General features: G+C 44.6%; 1 protein-coding gene across 1 annotated transcript; it reads left to right on the plus strand.

Moving 5' to 3' along the window:
• The first annotated feature begins 219 nt into the window (after window positions 1-219).
• Window positions 220-21,014, plus strand: LOC311139086 (condensin complex subunit 1-like). The gene is made up of 32 exons (XM_084173968.1): window positions 220-334; window positions 734-853; window positions 947-1,022; window positions 1,742-1,800; window positions 1,925-2,100; window positions 2,656-2,801; window positions 2,936-3,063; window positions 3,214-3,337; window positions 3,512-3,659; window positions 3,802-3,999; window positions 4,637-4,771; window positions 4,859-4,946; window positions 5,622-5,808; window positions 6,114-6,232; window positions 6,886-7,101; window positions 7,251-7,425; window positions 8,062-8,146; window positions 8,329-8,465; window positions 9,916-10,048; window positions 13,485-13,560; window positions 13,659-13,880; window positions 14,096-14,265; window positions 14,828-14,939; window positions 15,028-15,151; window positions 15,270-15,425; window positions 18,040-18,217; window positions 18,379-18,473; window positions 18,831-18,911; window positions 19,286-19,469; window positions 19,731-19,905; window positions 20,054-20,173; window positions 20,454-21,014. The coding sequence occupies exons 2-32, from the start codon at window positions 736-738 to the stop codon at window positions 20,534-20,536; spliced, it is 4,224 nt and encodes a 1,407-aa protein (XP_084030094.1). The 5' UTR covers window positions 220-334; window positions 734-735; the 3' UTR covers window positions 20,537-21,014.
• The last annotated feature ends 2,331 nt before the right edge of the window (window positions 21,015-23,345 follow it).

The following is a 23,345-nucleotide window of genomic DNA, read 5'->3' on the forward strand; positions in this document are numbered from 1 at the left end:
TGTTCTTTATCATGTAGATTGGTTCTGAACAGCATAGATACAACTCTATTTTGCATGAGGTTATCAGATTTACTCTACTTGAAATTGCAATATTAGAGTTTTCAGTAATAGTATCAACAATATTGTAGCGTCCGTTATCCGCAGACAGATGGCGTAGTTTGGTCACCGAAGAGGAGGGCCAGTGGGAACGATGCCGATGACGTGATCCTTTGGCGCGCTGCTGTTAAAAATTCAAAACCCTTCGCCACAAACCGTTTAGAGTAGTGCCGTGCTGTTTGTTGCAATCTGTTCAACAGTTTCTCAATTGTGGCTAAGAGCGCTACAACAAATATTGGTAAGTGTGTTATACTTGGTTAACGTTACTTATGTCTTCACCTTTTCTTAGTTGTGAAATGTAGCCAGTTAGCTAGTTGACTAACAACAACGTTAAATACTGTAGCTATCTTAAATAAATTATTAACGTAGCTAGCTAACGCGTTAGCCAGCTAGCTAAATTATATTGTGGCTAACTAAGGTAGCTAACTAGCTAGTTCGCGAAGAAATCGAAACAAACACATAACTAAGAACTTGGTCAAAAGAAAGTAAGCTAGCTAGCTAACTTGGCTAATACATTAGCGAACACGTTTGTTAGGTTGAGTGGGTCGTTTATAGCTACATGGAATTAACTTGGCTTACTATAATTACCTAGAATGTCAACCACTCGGCTTACGACAAGTTGTTTTTTCGTGTACAGTGATGTCGTGGGACTTCTTTGTGCCTGTGTGCGTGGGTGACCTGGTGAAGACTGGGGGCATTAACCAGTACGTGGTTCAGGATGTCGTCTCCCCTAAACAACTGCCCTCCCATCTCAACAGTAAATATCCCGTAGTTTGTTAGACTTATAATTGTTAGACTATTGTCCTCCTGAAATCTGACCAAGCAACTCAACTCCTTTACTATTTTCTAGGTTTCAAGGCTGCATTGAGAAGCCAGGGTCCATTGTGTATCCTGGAACACTTCGACACGGGTTACACGGTGCTGCAGTGAGTAACTATATTTACATTTTAGTCATTTAGCAGACGCTCTTATCCAGAGAGACTTAGTTAGTGAGTGCATACGTTTTTCACAACAATACATTTACCGTCTAAGCATAACCAAAAAACCCTTCCTTATCTCAAAGTACTGTCTGTAAACCTCACCCAGCTCATTGACAGATCATTCTTGTCAATTGTAGCTCTTTGCAAGGAATTTTTGTATTGTGTTTTGAGAATATGCAGAGAGAAGAATGAGGTGGTTGTGTCATTACTGTTGTGGTCTTGATTTTATACCTATCGGTGTCCCTTGCTGGTTTCTCGAGTGGCGCAGCGGTCTAAGGCACTGCATCTCAGTGCTTGAGGCGTCACTACAGACCCCCTGGTTCGATTCCAGGCTGTATCACAACCTGCGGTGATTGGGAGTCCCATAGGGCGGTGCACAATTGGCTCAGCATCGTCCTGGTTTGGCCGGTGTAGCCCGTCATTGTAAATAAGAATTTGTTCTTAACTGACTTGCCTAGTTAAAGGTAAAAAATAAATAAAAATCTGTCCGCAAGGTGTGTCCGCTCCCTCAGGCTTGTGTACCCAAAATGCCCCCGCTTTGGGTATTTTTCAGCAGGACACTATGGAATGACCCCAGATAACTTGTATTTTTATTTATTTCTCAAACCTACCACAATTCTGTTTCTTGAGTATTGACCGACGTTGCATACTATTGTATGTCTCAGGCATTGCCATAAAGTGGACATGAGCGTGAAAGAGGACACCCTGGAGTTACTCATACAAGGTCAGTGTTTGTGATGGTGTGTATTGAAATGTCTCAACCTATTCACATGATGGCATACCTGTGCCTGCTAGTGCTCACTATACAGCCGAAGTCCTCATCCGTATTTCATTGCTTTCTCTATTAGTGGTGAGTGGCCTGTCCGTCTCCCTGCCCTCCCTCCTCCTCAACGCCTCACTCTCTGCCCCGGACCGCAAGGAGCAGCTCAATGCTGTCAAAATGAGTGTATTCCTCCTCTGCAAGCTCACAGAAACCCTGGAGAGTGACTCTTACAGGCAGAGTATCGTCACTGCACCCAGTAAGGTAGGTCCTTCTGCACCCAGTCATATTTGAATCTGTAGTCTCAGCATGCTCACTAGTCATTTAATACACTAATGCCCAGTGATGAGATCATGGCAAGTATGAGCTAATCAGGCTGAGCGACTGCGTGCTCCTTCTTCCTGATTGGTGGGTAATCTTGGCAGTGTGGTGAAGATTGGCTGCTCTGCTGTAAGGGCCCACCTAGAGTAAACTAGCAGTCCTCCTCACCCTCTGCCCATCCCAGAGATATGGGAGAAGGCAGGACGGAGGCTGCTGAAAGTGTTTGTCTGTGTGAGAGTATATGTATCAGTTGGCAAGGAGACACAAGTCTTTGTTGGTGGCCTTTGCTATAGCTATGAACATTTTCTTTGGTAATCTGAGGGCATTCAAAAACTACACCCAGATCTTTGTGACCGCTATGCATAGTGGCCTCATCAATAAGGAGTCACTCTGTAACTTCATACGGATAGTAGTGTATCCTTAGTCATTCTAGAATCTCAAACCTGAGTCCTGTACTGAGTTGACAGTTTGAAGTGAACTTTCTTTCGACACCCTCAGGGCAGTAAGAAGGGAAAGGCTGCAGGAGAAGGTCTACTACAGTGGGACTCTGAGAGGGAGACGGTGCTGCAGGCTCTAACCCAGCTCCTTCAGCTGGACATCCGCTCCCTCTGGAGCCTCTCTTTGGTCGAGGAGGAGTTCATCAGGTGAGAGGGCCAGACTGTGGATGAGTGTGTGGGGCTGGAGGAAACATGGGTTTGTGGTGTTTCACTCTCTAGGTAGAGAACATGGTGAGCAATGAGCAGCAGTCTACATAACTTACAGGATACTGTGTCCTCAGCTGTGTGACATGCTGCTGCTATAAGCTCCTGGAGAACCCAACCATCAGCCATGTGAAGAACAAGCCCACCAGAGACGCCATCATCCACCTGCTGGGGGTGCAGGTCAAGAAATACAACCACCTGCTGGGTCAGTAGCTCACCACCCCCAAACCACTTATTAGACAGCTCCATAGAACCTATGCTGATGCATTTTAATGTTATTGCTCCGCTGCCTTTTTATTAGTAGTATGGTGTTCATTCAAGTGAAGCATTGTACTGATATACTCATCATCCACAGGTGCCAGTGTGAAGGTGATCCAGCTGCTGCAGCACTTTGAGCAGCTGTCGTCAGTGTGTGCCCAGGCTGTGTCTGTGTGGAGCACTGAGTATGGAGTCAAGGCTATCGTAGGAGAGGTCATGAGGTCAGTCGAAGAGATTCCTTTTTTTCTGCAAGAATGTCTTTAAAGTCCCCATGTCCTTTTTGTCCCTGTTTATGAAGTGTTGCGAGAAACATATTAGGGACTTGTTCAGTGGGCGTGTGTGAAGTCTGTCTTTTTGTTCTGATGCCCTGTTGTCTATACTGACCCTCCTCTCAGAGAGATCGGTCAGAAGTCTAGTGAGGAGCTGGCCAGAGAGGGATCAGGGGTCAAGGCCTTCTCCAGCTTCCTGTCTGAACTCGGCACCCTGGTCCCCGACACCATGATCCCCAACATCAGTGTGTTACTCACACACCTGGAGGGAGAGGTAGCACACACACCATGATCCCTAACACCAGATTTATAGTACTACTTCTTCCTTTGAAATTGTGCTGCCTTTGATTATCAATCACAATGTCCTTACTATCTAGTCATTACTGAATGTTCGATCCTTCTCCCTGTGTCTGCAGAGCCCCAGTCTGCGTGTGGCAGTGTGTGAAGTGTTGGGAGAGGTTCTGGTCAGGGTCCTTAGTGGAGATGGGCTGGATGAGTCTGGCAAAGCTGACAGGGACCGCTTCATGGACACACTGCAGGAGCACCTCCACGACACGCACTCCTACGTCAGGGCCCGAGTGCTGCAGGTCTACACACGCATCGTCAACAGCAAGGTGCGAGTGTGTGTGCTTACGTTTGTCTAAAAGCGTATCCCAAACAACAATATTGATGTATGAAGCAATTCCGGATACTACTTGCACTGTTATGAATCTGCAGTATCTTCGTATGTTCACTAGTCATTTAATACATCCACTAATGCACAGTGATGAGATCATGGCAAGTATGAGCCAATCAGGCTGAGAGATTGTGTGCGTCTTCCTCCTGATTGGTGGGTAATCTTGGCAGTGTGGCGAAGATTGGCTGCTCAGCTGTAAGGGCCCACCTAGAGTAAACTAGCAGTCCTCCTCACCCTCTGCCCATCCCAGAGATATGGGAGAAGGCAGGACGGAGGCTGCTGAAAGTGTTTGTCTGCGTGAGAGTATATGTATCAGTTGGCAAGGAGGCACAAATCTTTGTTGGTGGCCTTTGCTATGGCTATGAAAATTTTCTTTGGTAATCTGAGGGCATTCAGAAATCTTAGTGACGGCTATGCGGTGGCCTCATCATTCAGTAAAGTCACCAACACTCCTGTGCTGGTTTGAGTTTGGAGTGAATTGTCCCTCAACATCAAATCCTCATTTGATTGTCGTTTCCTCAAGGCTGCAGAAATTATTGAGCGTTCCTCTGTCCTCTGTGTGATTTCTCCCCCAGGCTCTGCCCTTGAACAGGTACAGTGAAGTGATGGGGTTGGCAGTGGGAAGGCTGATGGACAAATCCATCAATGTGGTCAAGAGTGCCATCCAGCTACTGGCTGCCTTCATCGCACACAACCCCTACAGCTGCAAGGTGCGCACGTACACACACACGCTCAAACTACAGCAAAGTACACACACAACACCTAGTGTCTTACAATTGTGTTTGTTTCATTTGCAGTTGAGCAGTGCTGACCTGAAGAAACCCCTGGAGAAGGAGACGGCTCAACTCAGAGAGCTTAGAGAGAAACTGCAGAAAAACGCACCTGGTAAATTATACACCACCTTTTTATATTTACCTCTTAATTTAACACATCCCTAAAATTTACACCTTCAATCTTTGATATAAAGCTCAATGATGAGACCAAGGCGAATGCGAGCCAACTGAAAGAGGGTTGGGATGCGTCTCGATTGGCCGGTAATCTTGGCAGTGTAGCGGAGATTGGCTGCTCTGCTGTAAGGGCCGGCCTACAGTGACTTGGCCCCACCCACATGTTTCTCCAGCTAAAGAAACACTGTAGAGAATAGTGGGAGGGTGCTGACAGTGTGGCTGACGTGTGTTTGTTTGTCTGTGTGTCTGTATGTGTGAGGCAGGGAGAAACCCAGCTCTCCTCAATATTCAGTTGGCCATGAGCGTTCTTCTTTGTTAATCTGAGGGCTTTGTAACCATAGAAATAGCTTCCATTCATTCTGAAGTCCTCTACTTCATCTTCTACCTCTTTTGTCCAAACAATATTTATAATTAAAGGGAAACTTCACTTAAATTATGTTTTGTATTTTTTTCCCATTAATCCACTGTTGATACAGTTCCAAAATGTTTCACAGTCAAGTTTTCAAGATATTGGACATTCAGGAAGCAAAATATCACCTGCCACATCATCATGATGCAAAATGATTTTAGTGGATTTTCCCTTTGACCACATTCCTTTTGTCTCTCCGTCCAGTGGCAGTGATCAAGGCCTCAGAGCTGTGGGCCGCTATGGAGCCTGAGCTGCTCCTCACCGTCAGAGCAGAGCTGGAGCCCACCAGTGAGGGAGAGGGGGAGCAGCGGGAGGAAGAGGCTGGAGAGGAGGATGACGACAGGGCCACCGCCATACAGATCGCCCAGTTCCTCCGCGTCAACAAATACCGGTAGAGTGAAACAATATCTAAATACAGGGCCCAGTTTTTCAAAGGTCATCTATCTGGATTTCGACTAACGGATAGGATTAAATGCATAGAAATAGAATGGGGGACTCCCGTGCTATTCATTCTATTTCTATGCATTTAATCCTATCCGATAGGCGAAATCTGTGCCCAGGTGACTAGTTTTAGCTCAAGGAAAATCATGTAGTGAAAACGGTTTATAGAAGTCAGATACCAATTGGCATTCCAAGCTGAACCCTACAGGATCACATAATGATCAATTTAATAACTGATTGTTGTTTGTGTTTCAGGAATGCAGTGCGTCTGTGTGTGCGAGCCCACAGCCTGTTCCCAGAGTCTGAGATGTTCTCGTCTCTGACCACTCTCACCCCCGAGTCGCTCTTGGAAACACTGGCTCTGCTCTTTAAAGGTACAGAACACTATCCATCTGTCAATCACATCCCGATGCACGTATATTGGTTAAGTGTAGGAGATAGAAAAAAGCAATCATTCTGAAAATGTTGGGTCATTTAGCGAATGCTCTTATCTAGAACCGACTTACAATAAGTGCATGTTGAAAGAACCACATAATACAAGCCTAGTAAGTAAACTCTATTCAGAACTGACCAGCACTCTGCTAAAATAGTAAAATTCACTAAATCAAAACACTTTCAAATGGATTCAGCAAATTATTCAGTAGCGATCCTTGTAAGTAAAACTCTCTTCAAAAATAAGTGGTGAAATAAGAGTGATATAACCAATCAAAATCTAATTGATAAAGGTCAATCTAGCGATGTCGGCTTTCAGCAGTGTGGGAGGTGTAGTTTCATATGACAGCATTACTGATGGAGTGGGTGATAATGTTTTCTACTGGAGAATCACCCAAACCCAGCTCCAACACCTGATTTAAAAAAACAAATCAACAATTGGTCTTCATTTTAGACCACTATTTAGTTGAATCATGTGGACTGGAACAAATGCGTGCTCACACTGGCAGGAGTTAAGCTGTTCACATCTGCTCTCAGGAGAACATGTTCTAATTTGACCTCTCTTCTTTTCCCCTGTGTCCCTGTTCCTCCCCAGGTCCTGACCAGGACACCTCTGAGATCAGAGAGGACCTGCCTCCCACCCCCCAGAAGGAGGGAGCAGGGGATGGAGGGAAGGAAGGGGTGGAGGAGAGCGAGCTGAAGAAACAGGAGATGCTGGTGCAGTATCTGAGAGACACTGAGAGCTTCGCCCTGCAGGTGGAGAGAGCCATCGCTGTCATCAACACCATGCTCTACTGGAAGACTACCTCTGGTACAAACACACACCTCATCTTACCTACACATGCATTACCGTCATCACCTGTACAGTCAACATCTCACCCCAATGACTCCATGCATGTATTTTGAGACTATGTAATGTGTGGGGTATTGAGAAATAAATGTCCCCCCTGTGTGTGTCAGTTGTCCAGGAGGCGGTGCAGTTCTGTGTGACAGTATGTGAGTTCAGTGTGGCGAACTCTCTGACTGGCGTGAGGAGGATGCTGCCTCTGGTCTGGTCTACTGACGCTGCCATTAAAGATGCTGTGGTGCAGGCCTACAGACGTCTCTACCTCAACCCCCAGGGAGACAACACCAGGTACACACACCTTCGAACTATTGCCACAAGCACTTTCTATCAACCCAACAAGTCCCTCGATCCACCTGCCAATTTTCAGATGGTGAAGTTATTTTTAAAGTGGTAATGTCTTCCCATGTGAAATTGCGAAGCAGTGCTAGTGACATTATAATGGTATTGGGAGTAATTGGAAGTCTGTCTTGTCTGCTGAAACAGCCTTAGTGGGAAACTGCGATCTTCATTCCAGCTCCTCAGCCATTCCCCCAAGAGGTTTCAAGTCTCAGGCTGTGTTTATAGACATGCAGCCCAATTCTGATCTTATTTTCACTAATTGGTCTTTTGACCGATTTAGATCATCTCTGAAAAAGATTTGATGTGAAAAGATTTGTGATTGGTCAAAAGATCAAATATTGCAAAAAAATATATAAATCAGAATTTTGCTGCCTGTTTGAACACAGCCTGTTACATTTTCTGCTGTCAATTTGTTAATCTGTCTCCCACTGGCACATTGCTGCTGGAAAAGATGCAGACTCAAGGTAGAAGTTGAGGTGGGAAATTGCACAATGTCTTGGCGCAACTTCATCCACCTCCAATGGGCTGTGCATGGGATTTGGAGATGATCTCTCTGGTGACTGACTGTCTCTCTCGCTCCCTCAGGGCTAAAGCTCAGACTCTAGTGGACAGTCTGTCTGAGCTGATGGTGGACGCCTCTCTGGGGACCATCCAGTGTCTGGAGGAGATAGTGAGTTTCTTATTACTCTGTTTTATCTGATCAATCCTGTCTGTCATCAATACTACCCAGTAATTGAGTTAGCCCTTTCTCTCTGCTGATTACTCTCTCTATCCATCCTGTCTTTCAATTATACTAACCCCCGTTCTCTCTCTCATCTGATCCGTTCCTACCCGTTCTCTCGCGCGTCCCAGGTCCAGGAGTTCTTTGGCGGTGGCAGCAGCCTCCAGTCCACGGTGGTGCAGGTTCTGTGGGAGAGGTTCACTGGCAAACGAGAGACCTCCAGCCTGCACAGACGGGCAGCAGTACTGCTTCTGGGAATGGCTGCACGGTAAGGCCAATACACAAACACAAGTTCTTCCTCCACACCTGTGTTTTTAAGTCCCATTTGACTTCTTGCCCAATGATGAGACCAAGGCGAATGCGAGCCAACTGAACGAGAGGGTTGGGTTCTCCCTTGTCTCGATTGGCCGGTAATCTTGGCAGTGTAGCGGAGATTGGCTGCTCTGCTGTAAGGGCCGGCCTACAGTGACTTGGCCCCACCCACATGTTTCTCCAGCTAAAGAAACACAGTAGAGAATAGTGGGAGGGTGCTGACAGTGGGACTGGTGTGTTTGTTTGTGTGTGTGTGTGTGTGTCTGTGTGAGGCAGGGAGAAACTCACCTCCATATTCAGTTGGCCATGAGCGCACTTCTTTGGTAATCTGAGGGCTTCTACACCGGTATGTGTCTTTCGGAGGGGTTGGGTTAAAAGCGGAAGTCAAATTTCGGTTGGACCTTGTGTGTAATTGACCAATACATTGATCTTAATCTTTGTTTAATGAGACTGATCCAAGTTCAGTTTTGCACTTAACCTCCCAATGACAATGTTCCCTTAATGATGTAAGGTAAACTGTTCCTAGGTCTGCTCCTATTGTAAACTCCTGTCTTTGTCTTTCAACGAGAGAAGACTTGTTTTCATGCAGTTTGTCATTGAGAACTGCACCAAACATCTTAGTTAGATGTAAAATTGCGCAACTAAGATCTCCTCAGCAAAAAAATTCTAAATGCATGACCAATTTCTTGAGTTATCTTAGATTAATTCAGACTATTTTGAGGAAGTGTACTGGCTACGGCATTTTTCAAGTGAATGTCTTTTAAGGGAGTATGCGAACACACATTTGGCTAGCCAAACTGAAGCATGCTGACACCTTTAGTCTCTGAATAGGAGCACAGCAGAGCACACTGACTTCTCTGCATTGAGTCTAAGTCACGACCACAGATAAATCTGGGCTCACCGCCAGGGTTTTCAATGAAGAACAAGTGTTTTAAACACACATTCAGTCTCCTTCAAAGACTGCCACTGCTGGAGGGTGGGGGGGTGGAGAGAGAGTGGGACTATCTGCAGTCCACCCACACTGTACTGGACAATACCGTGCCTCCTCTCTCTTTCCACGCAGGCAGCATTCATAACCTGTTTAATCCTCTCCTCACGTCCTCTAACCCTCCCTCCCACACACATTATCCCTCAGACTGGGACCGTGTGTGTTCTGCGGTGGGCCGAGCACAGATGAGATTATTAATTAATCTGGAGCCTGGGCATAATTTAAATGTCATCCCTTACTACTCTGTGTGTGTAGCAGTAAATTTACATACTGCCAAGAAGCTCATTTGTGCACCACACACTAAAGTTGCCGTGTGTATTAGCATGTTTGTATGCGTGTTCTTGTATCAGATTAATGTGGCATTTTAGATTGCGTGTTCAGTGTGTAGACTAATGTAATTGTGTATTTCTCTGTGTAGAGCGGAGAGGGAAGTGGTCCTCAGTAACCTGGACACTCTGTGCTCTGTGGCTCTGGGAGAGAAGGTGACTGAAGACTTCCTACTGGCCAGAGACTCTGTTATCACCATCTGTAACATCACTGACCATGTTAGGGTAAGACCACATGTAGATTCCCAGCCTAGACTTTGTAGAGGTCTAGGGCTGTCCCAGACCCCCCAAAAAAGTTATGTTCTTTCCACCAATCGATTGGTTGAAATGTTAAGTAGTGTATTTTTCCATATATAGACACACCACACCCTATGTGTTTTGAATAAAATCAACTATACTGAACAAAAATATAACCACAACATATAAAGCGTTGGGCCCATTTTTCATGAGCTGAAATAAAGATCCCAGAAATGTTCCATGCGCAAAAAAAGCATATGAATCTCTAATTTTGTGCACAAATTTGTTTACATCCCTGTTAGTGAGCAATTCTCCTTTGCCAAGATAATCCATCCACCTGACAGGTGTGGTATATCAAGAAGCTAATTAAACAGCATGATCATTACACAGGTGCAAAAGCTGAAGAAAATATGCATATATAGGTACTTTCTGCAGCTGCTGGAATTGTAGGCAAATTCATGAAAAACTAGAAGGAAAACACAGGTGCACCTTGTGCTGGGTACAATAAAAGTCAACTTTAAAATGTGCAGTTTTGTCACAACACAATGCCACAGATGTCTCAAGTTTTGAGGAAGCGTGTAATTGGCATGCTGACTGCAGGAATGTCCAACAGAGCTGTTGCCAGATAATCGTTTTAGAGAATTTGGCAGTACATCAGACCATCCTCACAACCGCAGACCACATGTAACCACACCAGCCCAGTACCTCCACATCTGGCTTCTTGACCTGCGGGATTGTCTGAGGGGGAGGGGGGATGCTGAGGAGTATTTTTGTTTTTAATTATGGGGAAAACTCATTCTGATTGGCTGGTCCTGTCTCCCAAGTGGGTGGACCTGGCTCCCAAGTGGGTGGGCCTATGCACAGTCATGTGAAATCCATAGTGTAGGGGCCTAATGAATTTATTCAATTGACTGATATCCTTTTATGAACATGTTGCGTTTAATATTTTGGTTCAGTATACATGCACTGAGCTTGTCTGATGCTTTAAGCGCTTTTTTAAAAAATGAAATAATTAAGACACACAAATGACTCATGAGGGAGCCTGATGGCCGTGCTGTGTTAAAAAAAATAAACAGTGAGTGCCTGTGACTGGAGCATGTTGTCTCTTTCCTCCCTGCTGCAGAGAACAGGCACCACAGCAAGTGTTTATCGCACTGTCCATACTGAAGCTGCAACATAATTACAGCCATTTAGTTTCCTACTTGTTTCTGACTGAAGTTCTGTTAACGAAATACCTAATTTGTTTAGGAAAAACATTCCCTCAACCCTTGATCTCTTTATGTGAACGTATGCATTGCATGCACTTGACCAATAGGTCCTGACCTATAGCCTATCCATAATCGCATCAATAAATTGGTTATAACAAACTGAACACCGTAACACTGGCAGCTTCATTAAATAGTACCCGCAAAACACCAGTCTCAACGTCAACAGTGAAGAGGTGACTCCGGGATGCTGACCTAGGCAGAGTTGCAAAGGAAAAAGTCCAGTGTCTGTGTTCTTTTCCCCATCTTAATCATTTTATTGGCCAGTCTGGGATATGGCTTTTTCTTTTTAACTCTGCCTAAAAGGTCAGCATCCCGGAGTCGCCTCTTCACTGTTGACGTTGAGACTGGTGTTTTGCGGGTACTATTTAATGAAGTTGCCAGTTGAGGACCTGTGAGGCGTCTGTTTCTCAAACTAGACACTAATGTATTTGTCCTCTTATTCAATTGTGTACTGGGGCCTCCCACTCTTTCTATTCTGGTTAGAGCCAGTTTGCGCTGTTCTGTGAAGGGAGTAGTACACAGCGTTGTACGAGATCTTCAGTTTCTTGGCAATTTCTCGCATGGAATAGCCTTAATTTCTCAGAACAAGAATAGACTTGACGAGTTTCAGAAGAAAGTTATTTGTTTCTGGCCATTTTGATCCTGTAATCGAACCCACAATTGCTGATGCTCCAGATACTCAACTAATCTCAAGAAGGCCAGTTTTATTGCTTCTTTAGTCAGCACAACAGTTTTCAGCTGTGCTAACAACTGCAAAAGGGCAGGTAGCTTAGTGGTTAAGAGCGTTGTGCCAGTAACCGAAAGGTCGCTGATTCTAATCCCCGAGCCTACTAGGTGAAAAATCTGTCAATGTGCCCTTGAGCAAGGCACTTAACCCTAATTGCTCCTGTAAGTCGCTCTGGATAAGAGTGACTGCTAAATGACTAAAATGTATGTATTTTTATTTAAATTTATCTAATGATCAATTGGCCTTTTAAAATGATCAACTTGGATTAGCAAACACAACGTGCCATTGGAACATAGGACTGTTGGTTGCTGATAATGGGCCTCTGTACGCCTATGTAGATATTCCATAAAAAATCTGCCGTTTCCAGCTACAATAGCCATTTACAACATTAACAATGTCTACACTGTATTTCTGATCAATTTGATGTTATTTTAATGGACAGAAAATGAACTTTTGAACAGTATTGTATATACACATACTTCGAGTGTCCTCGGAAAGTATTGAGACCTCTACATCTTCACATTTTGTTACGTTACAGCCTTATTCTAAAATTGATTAAATAGTTTTTCCCTCCTCAATCTGTACACAATACCCCATAATGACAAGGCAAAAACTGATTATTTGAAATGTTTGCTAATTATTAAAAATAAAAAACAGATCACATTTACATAAGCATTCAGACCCTTTACTCAGTACATTTACATTTATGTCATTTAGCAGACGCTCTTATCCAGAGTGACTTACAAATTGGGAGTACAAAAACACTCAAACTGGCAACAAACAGGATCAGTCTTATTTCTGTAGATATGGATGATTTTATAAAGCCAGGCACGTTTTAACAGTTAGGCTATGGATTGTATACCTAATTAAGTTGGTTTCCCCTCTCCTCAATTTTCTTAGACTATTAAGGCAAGGGCTGTTTTCTCGTGTCCTCACTCCGCTTCTGCCTCCGCCACATTGTTCTCAACACCAGTATGCTGGTTAACTTCGCTATTATGCACATAGCAACATAGAGGGAAAGGCACCAATTCAACGGCACACTAAAGATGACATTTCAGAACTGCGGACAGCGACCGCTATCCATTGCGGGAGAAAGCACATTTTTTATAAAATAATATTATATTTATTAGTGTTGCACCATTATTCTTACAAAATATAACCAATTTCAGTAGCTCATGTCTTCGAGTGATGAACTGTGCCATCCCTGTGGCCTCTGCAATGGTTTAGTCCATTGAGACAGGCAGGAATCAGACAGGTGTCTTGTGCACCATGAAAAATATATATTTGCAACTAAAGAAATCTCTGTTGACAAACAGCCTATTGACTAAACAATCGACCAGCCGACTAAATGGGGTCAGCCCTATAGAGGTCAGTCTTAATGTTTGAAGTGTGTGAAGTGATTGAGTTGAATTGTGTCCCTCCCCCCCAGCAATCCAAAGGAGCTCCATTCAGACTGCCTCAGGACCACCAGCTCTTTACCTGCCTCACACAGGCCATCGCTGAAGGTACACACACACACACACACACCATCTCTTGAGTGGGAGAATGTAGTGTCTCTGTCCCTGACTATGTCTTACTGACTATCTGTCTGGTCCCGCCCCAGGTGTGGTGATGGCGGACCCTCATTGGCAGAGCTTCATGGAGCAGGCTGTCCGTCTGCTGTACTTCCTAGCCGAGTCCCCAGACCAGCTCTGCTCCCGCCTCCTCCAGCGCTGCTCTCGCCTGCTATTGGACCAGATCGCAGAGGGCGGGGAGATGTTAGCAAACAAGGATGTCAGCCAATTGCAAGGTGCATCTCAGGACCTTGAGGAGCAGGGAGAACAAGGTGAGAGACTGGGTGGATATTTATTTAGAAAGTTAGTGCACTCTGGTAAAACAACTTCAAAGTAGTATGAACAGATTACTTTCTACAGTTGTCTGGTTCTCTTTCACTGTGCCTAGTTGTTGAACCTCTGCCAGTGTTCTAGCGTATTATAATGACTAGTATTTTGTATTAGTACATTATGATCAGTACAGTGTTATAGTGATGTGTCCCTCTAGTCCCTGCAGTGAGCTGCGCGTCCCTGGCCCAGCTGCTTTCTCTGTGTGGCTGCGTGGCGTTCTGGCAGGTGTCCCACCTGGAGCGCAGCGTCAGCTCTGAGCTGCGGAGGAGGAGAGGAGAGACAGAAGAGAGGGAGGAGAAGGCCAAGGGACCCTCCCGTAAGGCAAAGGTCAGTCGGTCTGGAAACTCCCATAGAGAAACGATGTAGACCCGACCGTGAAAGCAATGGACATGGAATGAGAACACTATTTATGATGTCCAGTATTTTTAGGCAATCCAAACTAATGATGGCAATAATTCACAAAATGGTCAATCATGAGATTAGGATTCTGCAAACCTAGTGGTAATGAGACTGCTAGATTTATACAAATGTTCTGGGTTTAAGAAGCTTTTAGAAGGTGTCAAATTGATTCTCATTGCATTTCATAAACCAAATGTTATCAGAACAGGATGTTGATTAGTGAAGAGACCATGTGAGTCTCCTGGTGAGCACGATTATTATCTTGCCAATCAGTGACTTTGCTCCCTGGGAAAAGCTTGATGAGTTTAATTTTGGTCACGCAACACAGTGATTGACAGGGCTTGATGATTCTTCCCATCAGGGGGCTTAGAACAATAGCTAACTTCTTCCAAGTTGCTCCTTTTAGATTAAATCGCTCTAACTTTCCAGTAGACAAGAATACATGAACAGGGAGTTTTTAATCAACGGTCATGATCCATGTTTCCCACAGCAAGCGGCCAATGACAGTTCTGTGGAGGAGGAACTTGGGTTGATGGGTGCTTCTGCTGAGGACACAGAGGCAGAGCTGATCAGGAAGATCTGTGAGACTGAGCTGCTGGCTGGTAAGAAAGGCCTAACTTTTTCAAAACTAACTAATTTTTCCTGATGTGATTTAGTTGCCTTGACAACCACATCCCCCCTCTCTGTCAGAGGAGAACCTGTTGTGCTCGTTCCTGCCCCTGCTGGTGAGGGTGTGTAGTTCCCCAGGGAGATACTGCCACTCCCAGCTCACCACCGCTGCCTGCCTGGCCCTCTCACAGTACATGATGATCAGGTCAGACTACATTGTTTTTCTATAATTTTCCTTTGTGTGGTATGGCTGTGTTGTCTGTGTGTTGTAACTTCAGCCCTCTCCTGCTGTGTGTTAACCTCTGCCCCCTCTCCTCTGTCAGTCCGTCAGTGTGTGAGGAGCACATCCGTCTCCTATTCACGGTGCTGGAGCGTTCCTCTCTGCCCGTCGTCCGGGCCAACGCCATCATCGGCCTGGGAGATCTCACCGTCCGCTTCCCCAACATCCTGGAGCCCTGGACTCAGAACCTCTACACCAGGTAATCCAAACACCTGAACCCAGAGGCTCTATAACAGATAACACACACCTGAACCCAGAGGCTCTATAACAGGTAACACACACCTGAACCCAGAGGCTCTATAACAGATAACACACACCTGAACCCAGAGGCTCTATAACAGATAACACACACCTGAACCCAGAGGCTCTATAACAGGTAACACACACCTGAACCCAGAGGCTCTATAACAGGTAACACACACCTGAACCCAGAGGCTCTATAACAGGTAACACACACCTGAACCCAGAGGCTCTATAACAGGTAACACACACCTGAACCCAGAGGCTCTATGCCAGGTAACACACACCTGAACCCAGAGGCTCTGCCAGGTAACACACACCTGAACCCAGAGGCTCTGCCAGGTAACACACACCTGAACCCAGAGGCTCTATGCCAGGTAACACACATCTGAACCCAGAGGCTCTATGCCAGGTAACACACACCTGAACCCAGAGGCTCTATGCCAGGTAACACACACCTGAACCCAGAGGCTCTATGCCAGGTAACACACACCTGAACCCAGAGGCTCTATGCCAGGTAACACACACCTGAACCCAGAGGCTCTATGCCAGGTAACACACACCTGAACCCAGAGGCTCTATAACAGGTAAAACACACCTGAACCCAGAGGCTCTATAACAAGTAACACTCACCTGAACCCAGAGGCTCTATGCCAGGTAACACACACCTGAACCCAGAGGCTCTATAACAGGTGTGCACCCCCACAATGCACTGTCATTCATTGACTAAAGATTAACCAAGCAGCTAATATAACTCGTTTATAGTTTATAATATGGAAGTAGCAAACAAGCTGATCTTTATTTAATTGCCCAGCTGTGTGTACTATGGATTGTGTGGATTTTTAATTTAGGGAAACATGGCAATTAGATGAGGCTGGCTGAGGGCTACAAGCTCGTTCCCTGTCTGCTAATGTTGTTCCTTCAGACGCTCAAGTCCTTCTGCTGCTGCAGTCTACTGAACCAGTTGATCGAAAAAGTTATTTCCATATGTTCATAACAGGGGGAAAAACTATACGAAGCGTTGGAAAATTCTGTCACGTCCTTCTCTAGCATTCTGACCTCTGCTGATGTTGCTATAGGGACTCAGCACAGTGTACTGTGCTCTTCAGAACTCCAACCGCTCTTCTGGACTGTGGCAACCATGGTCTGCTCGTGCGCACTCACTCTCAAAAATAAAACCATTTGAACTGAACAAAAATAACTAGAATTGTCTAAGACATGTAAGGCCTAGAACAACTTGAATTACTGGCATGTCTCCTCCCTCAATGTTCTGATTGTGTCCAGAACTAGTTGATGGTGGTATAATTATACAATGTGTAGATCGGAGGGAGAAACAAGAGGATAATTTCAGGTGATGCCATAGGTTATACTCCGTAGGAAGGATGGGGACTTAATTGAAGAAAGCTTAATGATGATTGGTGGTTGTTCCTCCCACATTGAGATGCACTGAAGCCATACCCCCTCTCTCCCATTGAAAGTATAATTACAATTTGTTATCTCTCTTCATTCCACTAGTTCAGTTTTTGTCTTTGTATAGTGCTAATTATTTTGATGCTTGGTTATTGTTTTCAGATGAATAGTCCTTTTCACTATGAACACTAATCCGCAGGTTTTTCCTAATGGTAAGTGTTGCATAGCGTTCAGTAATTGTCTCCCACACACCTCCATTGTGTTGGGTTTCCTCAAAGACACAGCCCTCCCTGGGAGAGGCCTGATAAGGGTATTACACATACTTTACTCTAATTGTAATGCACTGTTTTACAGGCCTAGTTACTTATACTGAAGCTGTGGCTTATGAACGTCTACTGTATAGCAGACCACACACACGAGTCTTCCGCTGCAAAACGTCCTAATCCACTACTGGAGGAGAAGTTGCATATCGTTTTTTTCCCCCTGGCCTCACATCACTTCCTAATGTATGCGGTTAATTAATTCCCCTGGTTAGAACAATGGAGGCCAGGGAGACACTGCAGCCATTTTGTGTCAGAGCTTCCTCAGGGTAGAGGCCCTCTGTACCTCCCACACATACGGTACATCTGAAATGACTGCATAGCAGAGGATTATGGTCTATGCCAGTCAGGGGAATTGGCTTTTAAGCCTCCAGGTCCAATGTATTGCTGGTTGTATTTTCACCCTGGTAGGTGATTGCTGAATCTAACATGTCATTGATTGGTTAGTCTCTATTACATGGTATCCCAGCTGATCCTGATTAGAGCGTAAACCTGCATTCCATTTAAATAATATTGTTTCGTCATCGAGTGGCGCAGTGGTCTAAGGCACTGCATCGCAGTGCTAGCTGTGCCACTAGAGATCCTGGTTCGAATCCAGGCTCTGTCGTAGCCGGCCGTGACCGGGAGACCCATGGGGCGGCGCACAATTGGCCCAGCGTCGTCCAGGGTAGGGGAGGGAATGGCAGGCAGGGATGTTGGTAAAGCATGGCGTTTGCAACGCCAGGGTTGTGGGTTCGATGAAAAAAAAAACTCGCTCTGGATAAGAGCGTCTGCTAAATGACTTAAATGTAAATAGAACGTCCTCGTCTCGTCCTATAATATGTCCCCGTCTCCCCTGCCCAGGCTGAGTGATGAGAACCCGGCGGTTAGGCAGACGGCGGTGACTGTTCTGACCCAGCTAGTGCTGAAGGATGTGCTGAAGGTCAAAGGTCAGGTCAGCGAGGTGGCCGTGCTGCTCATCGATCCCCAGACACACATCGCCAGCCTCGCACTCAACTTCTTCAACGAGCTCGCCTCCAAGGTACACACAACAGCATTAATTTCAAACACAGGCCATTTCTATTTGATTGGAAGATAAATCTGAGTTGGTGTATTTGGGGACCTTTTACGTAGACTGAGGGAATGGATCCTCCAATGTTCTAAACTAGACAGTGGCGTCTCCTTTGTCTTGTCTCCTCCCAGGACAATGCTATCTACAACCTGCTCCCAGACATCATCAGCAGACTGTCAGACCCAGAGAGAGGCATGAACGAGGAAGACTTCCACACCATCATGAAGTGAGTGAAGTGTGTCCAAACTGTGTGCTGTGTGCCTCTTCTGCTCTCACTGTGTATGTTGAGTGTTGTGATCAGTATAGTGTGTGTCTGGCAGGGAGTCATTGTTCTGTTATTCAAATACCCGTAAGCGCGGCTTTAATAATCTGAGGGCTACTTAACCTGTGTGTCTGTCGCCCACTGTGTTCTCTCCCAGGCTTTACACACACTGTTGTTGACTTGGCAGGCAGGGGTCACATCGTGACTCTGGTTTGAAACCTGTTGCGCTGAGAGCTGAATAACATGGAAATGGGATGCTAATATGTGAGTGGTGTTTTAATGCCTTATTTTAATGGTTCCCTCTTTTGTCTCTGTTTTCAGGCAGCTATTTTCCTACATCACTAAGGAGAGACAGACTGAGTCTCTGGTGGAGAAGCTGTGTCAGCGCTTCAGGACAGCAAAGTGAGCAGCACGTCTTCCCCTCGCTCTTCCTTCCTATCTCCTCATTTCTATTCTCCCACTCCGTGTCATAACTGCTGGCATTAGTTCCTGTCTCAGGAGTATTCGAGGCCTGGGTCGTCTGTTCAGCGAACTCAGGGCCAACTGTCTTTCTGGCTCGTCATTCAAAGCACAGACCTCCACAGAAAGGGCATTTTAGATTAAGCCACAGACACACAGTGAATCAGCGAGACCATGGGCGGAGAATATGATTTTTCCAAATGCCAGGTCAGACTTCCTCTGTTCTTGAAAGACTATTTGTTCTAAGTAAATAATCAAATTTCCTCTCTCACTCCGCCCCCACCTCTCTCCTCCTCTCCCCCCAATTCTCTCTCCAGGACTGAGCGTCAGTGGTGTGACCTGGCCGTGTCTCTTTCTCTGCTGTCTATGTGTGAGCGAGGGCTGAAGAGGCTCCAGGAGTGTTGGGAGTGTTACAGCGACAAGCTGACTGAGACAGGAGTCTACCAGCCTCTCCTCTCCATCACCGCTAAGCTACGCCGAGGAGCCAAGCCACAGCTCAAGGTACTGATGATGATGGTGGTCATATGTATTGACCAGCAGAATAATTTTTCAAGGCTGTTCAAACCACATAAGAAAGCCCTTAGCCCTCCCCCCATTCAGATATACATAACACTGAACTTGGGACAAGTGAGAGACTATGCATTATCTTGACTCTTTCTGACTATCCAGACTTATTTCTGATTTCTTGACTTTGCGTCTAAATTAATGCAGGGTATTGTTCTGACAGTCATTCTGATTCTGCTGTCTCTTCTTTGTCCCCAGGCCCAGGTGGAGGAGTTTGAGAAGCGTCTGACGGCGGTCCACACCCGGGGACTGGAGAACGTAGAGTGCTCTGAGATGGAGGAGAAGAACCGGTCCGAGGGAGCAGGGCCCAGCCAAAACACCACCACACACACACCGCTACCCAACAAGGGACGGGGTGGCAGGCCCAAGAGAGGTCAGCGCGCACACTTGTAGTTCCTTTTCTGGTAGACAGTGAATGGTTCCCTCTTGATTTTTTTTTTTTGTTGCCAGTTACATATACTTTAGCTAATGTTCCATGATTCTCTTTCTGTCCCTCATTCTTAATTTCTCTCCCCTCAAAGGTCAAGCCAAGCCCTCTGTATCCAGTCGCCATGACGATAGCTTTGTGACCCCCAAACCTACCCGGAAGTCCTCTAAGAAAGCTGTTATCACCTTCAGCAGTGACGAAGAGGAGGAAGAAGGTGTCTGCACTTTCTAACAGTACAAGCTGTTTTAGTCTGAGTGTTGGCAGTGCTTTTCAGTTAAATTGATGGAAAGCATATAAACTGATTCATGCTTTCAGTAGATTTTTGGTGCTGGCTTCTCAGGATGTCATGGAATACACTTGGGCCCAGTGAATGAAATGGCATATTTGTCTTAATCCTTGCAATTTCATAGCATTTACTGTTGGGAACAAATCTGGTTAGTTGTTCCTGCTCAAATGAACACGTCACTGATATTTATTGTTTTTCACCCAATCAGACGCTGTCATGGTAGAGAGCGAGACGCCCAAGGTGACCACACCCATCGCCCGCACCTCTCGACGAGCTCGTCTCCGACACTGATCCCTCTCTCTTCCTCTGCTTTTAGTTTCTGTCTGTATGTCACATGTTCTATTGTTTTGTCGTCTTTTAAAGTTTCAAATGTTTTTACTTATTTTAAATTACTTTTTTATAAATGTTTTGTGATGTTGCTCTTGTCAGCACTAAGTACTTTGACTCAGTCTTTTTGTAACTGATGTAGCTGAATCAAGACTTTTAATAAACCTTTGGTGTGAACCACACAACCTCTGTCATCCGTGTGTGTGTTTGCAAGTGGAGTCAGATTTATGCCCTCATTACAAGGAGTATTGAATGCCCCTCTTGCATTGTGTGTTTGGTCAGTGAAATGGTGTGTGTTCAGGTTGGTGGACTGTCACAGCTTGGCTAGACAGTGTTGATACCGTTCTTACTCCTTCACACTCTTCCATGCTCTCCTATTTCTGCCATTTTGAAATATTCTGTAATCCCACCTGTTATTAAACCTGTTAAACCGTTTTAACCTAAATCCTCCTGAGACCCAGCAATTCATTTGTCATCTCTAGTGGACATCAGTTCTTGGTCTGTATCTAAGCCACTAAATCCTGTTTGAGAGGACATTGGGTTTTTCAATTCTATCACGTGTGACCTCGACTTTATCTTTCTGTTTCTTAAAAAAATGACTGCTTTTAAAATGTACACATTTTATGAAAATAAGTGTAATCATCTGAGTTTATTCAAATTGTTTCTAGTAAGTGAATAACTCAGGAATAGCTAAGTGAGTTGTCAGGTTTGATTTTTTTCACATTAAATAATAGCTAAATAAGCTTTCCCAGAAATGTCCTCTGTAGTGGACACCTGGATGCCAAAACTTTTTCACCTACTGTACCCATTGACTAATGTTACTTTTTCATATTTACATATTGACTACTACAGAGGACAATTTTGCACTTAGAAAATAATTTGTTGAACTTTTCTTGGAAACATGTTATACACTATATATATATATATATATATATATATATATATATATATATATATATATATATATATATATATATATATATCACCAGTCAAAAGTTTGGACACACCTACTCATTCAAGGGTTTTTCTTTATTTTTACTTTTTTCTACATTGTAGAATAATAGTGAAGACATCAAAACTATGAAATAACACATATGGAATCATGTTGTAACCAAGAAAGTGTTAAACACTTTTTGGTTACTACATGATTCCGTATGTGTTATTTCATAGTTTTGATGTCTTCACTATTATTCTACAATGTAGAAATAGTAAAAAATAAAGAACCCTGGAATGAGTATGTGTTCAAACTTTTGACTGGTACTGTATATAAGAAAAAAATATATATCCCCCCAAAAAATTTCCCGGGTCTCACCTGGTATATGATGAGCCTGACAACTGAACAGAATGGTAGCATGTTAAATTAACACACAAGACTTCACTCCCTATTTCTCCCTCTGACACGTGCTCCATCTCTGCCTCTCTATACCTCCTGTAATCAATCTCTCCAAGTTCTTCCCCTCTCCCACACACCTCACCTTCCCTCCTGTTCCATGCTCTTTCTCTGCCTATGTTCCGTTCCTCGGTTGCTCTCCTCTCTCCTCACTGACATCTCCATGCGTTGTAGCTTCACCCCCTCCCCCCTCTTTTGTAGATAATCTCTTCCCTCTCCTCTCACCCACTCTGCCTCCCACTCACTCCCTCTCTCCTTTTAAATGACAGAGGAGTGCACTTCTGTCTTTGTGAGTTATGTAAAGGGTAAAAAAAACACCTTTGCTGACTTCAGACTAAAAATGTAAAGTTTGGTTCCAGTTTGGGTGTATAAGCTCTGCTTTGGCAGTCTGATGACAGACATTTTGTGTTGGACTCATGAGTATATTGTTAGAAACTAAAGATGCATGAAAATAAACTACTTCCATTTCAGAGACTGGTGAGTGATGTTGGTGGCCGGTTTCTGTAGGGCGTGTCCAATCCAACTCCACTTCATTTTATTAGTATTTCAATGGATTCATGTCCAGTTTTTCCCTAGAGGTTCACGATTTCCTGAAATGGAACCCCCAGGGGAAACGAAACAGGTCAACCCAGGAACACTTGGAGGAGAGATGTCCATGCAGAGATGACCGAGAGCGGCCTCAACTTGTGTGACCTAGACAAACTTGCCTGCACCAAGTGACATGGAGGACATTTTTAGGAGACAAGGGCTTGTCATACAAGTCAAACTGCTTCATGATTTATTGTGTTGATTATACTGTAAAAGAGATATTACTGGAGAATGTTGCTGAATTCACAAATCCATCCACAGCCAGACCTTACTGTCTTGTCTGTAGGCCAGTGTTGTGTTCGAGACCACCTAAAGCGAGACCGAGTCAAGACTGAGACAGGGAGGGGGACAAGAGGTCCTAGACCTAGTCCAATTCAAGACCATGATTGTAATTTTGTCAAGTCACCACCATAAGAGTTCAAAATGTCCAGTATTTCTGTGTTCATATTTCATAACAACATATGGCTTCTTTAGACATTCAGAATTGTGAAAAACATGCATGCTGAGGGAAAACAAAGCCACTCTACATATTATTACAAACCCAAAAACAGTGGGGAACAATGGCCCTTCTACGCCTTCAGAGACGGGTTAAGGAATTATAAAATGATTATAATGATAATTATATTATTTTCCATGATGTTCTGATTTAATCTCTTCAGTTTTTGTTGAAAAGGAAAGGGTTAACACTGAAGATAAAAAAATATCCAATCAGGATTTTTCTTTGCTGGTCTCTGGGGAGATAAATCTAGCTAGCTAAATCAGCCATTGGCTAGGCCATTAGAAGCTAGATAAAGG

This window comes from Coregonus lavaretus (genome assembly GCF_964263955.1).
Source record: "Coregonus lavaretus genome assembly, chromosome: 13".
NCBI lineage: Eukaryota > Metazoa > Chordata > Actinopteri > Salmoniformes > Salmonidae > Coregonus > Coregonus lavaretus.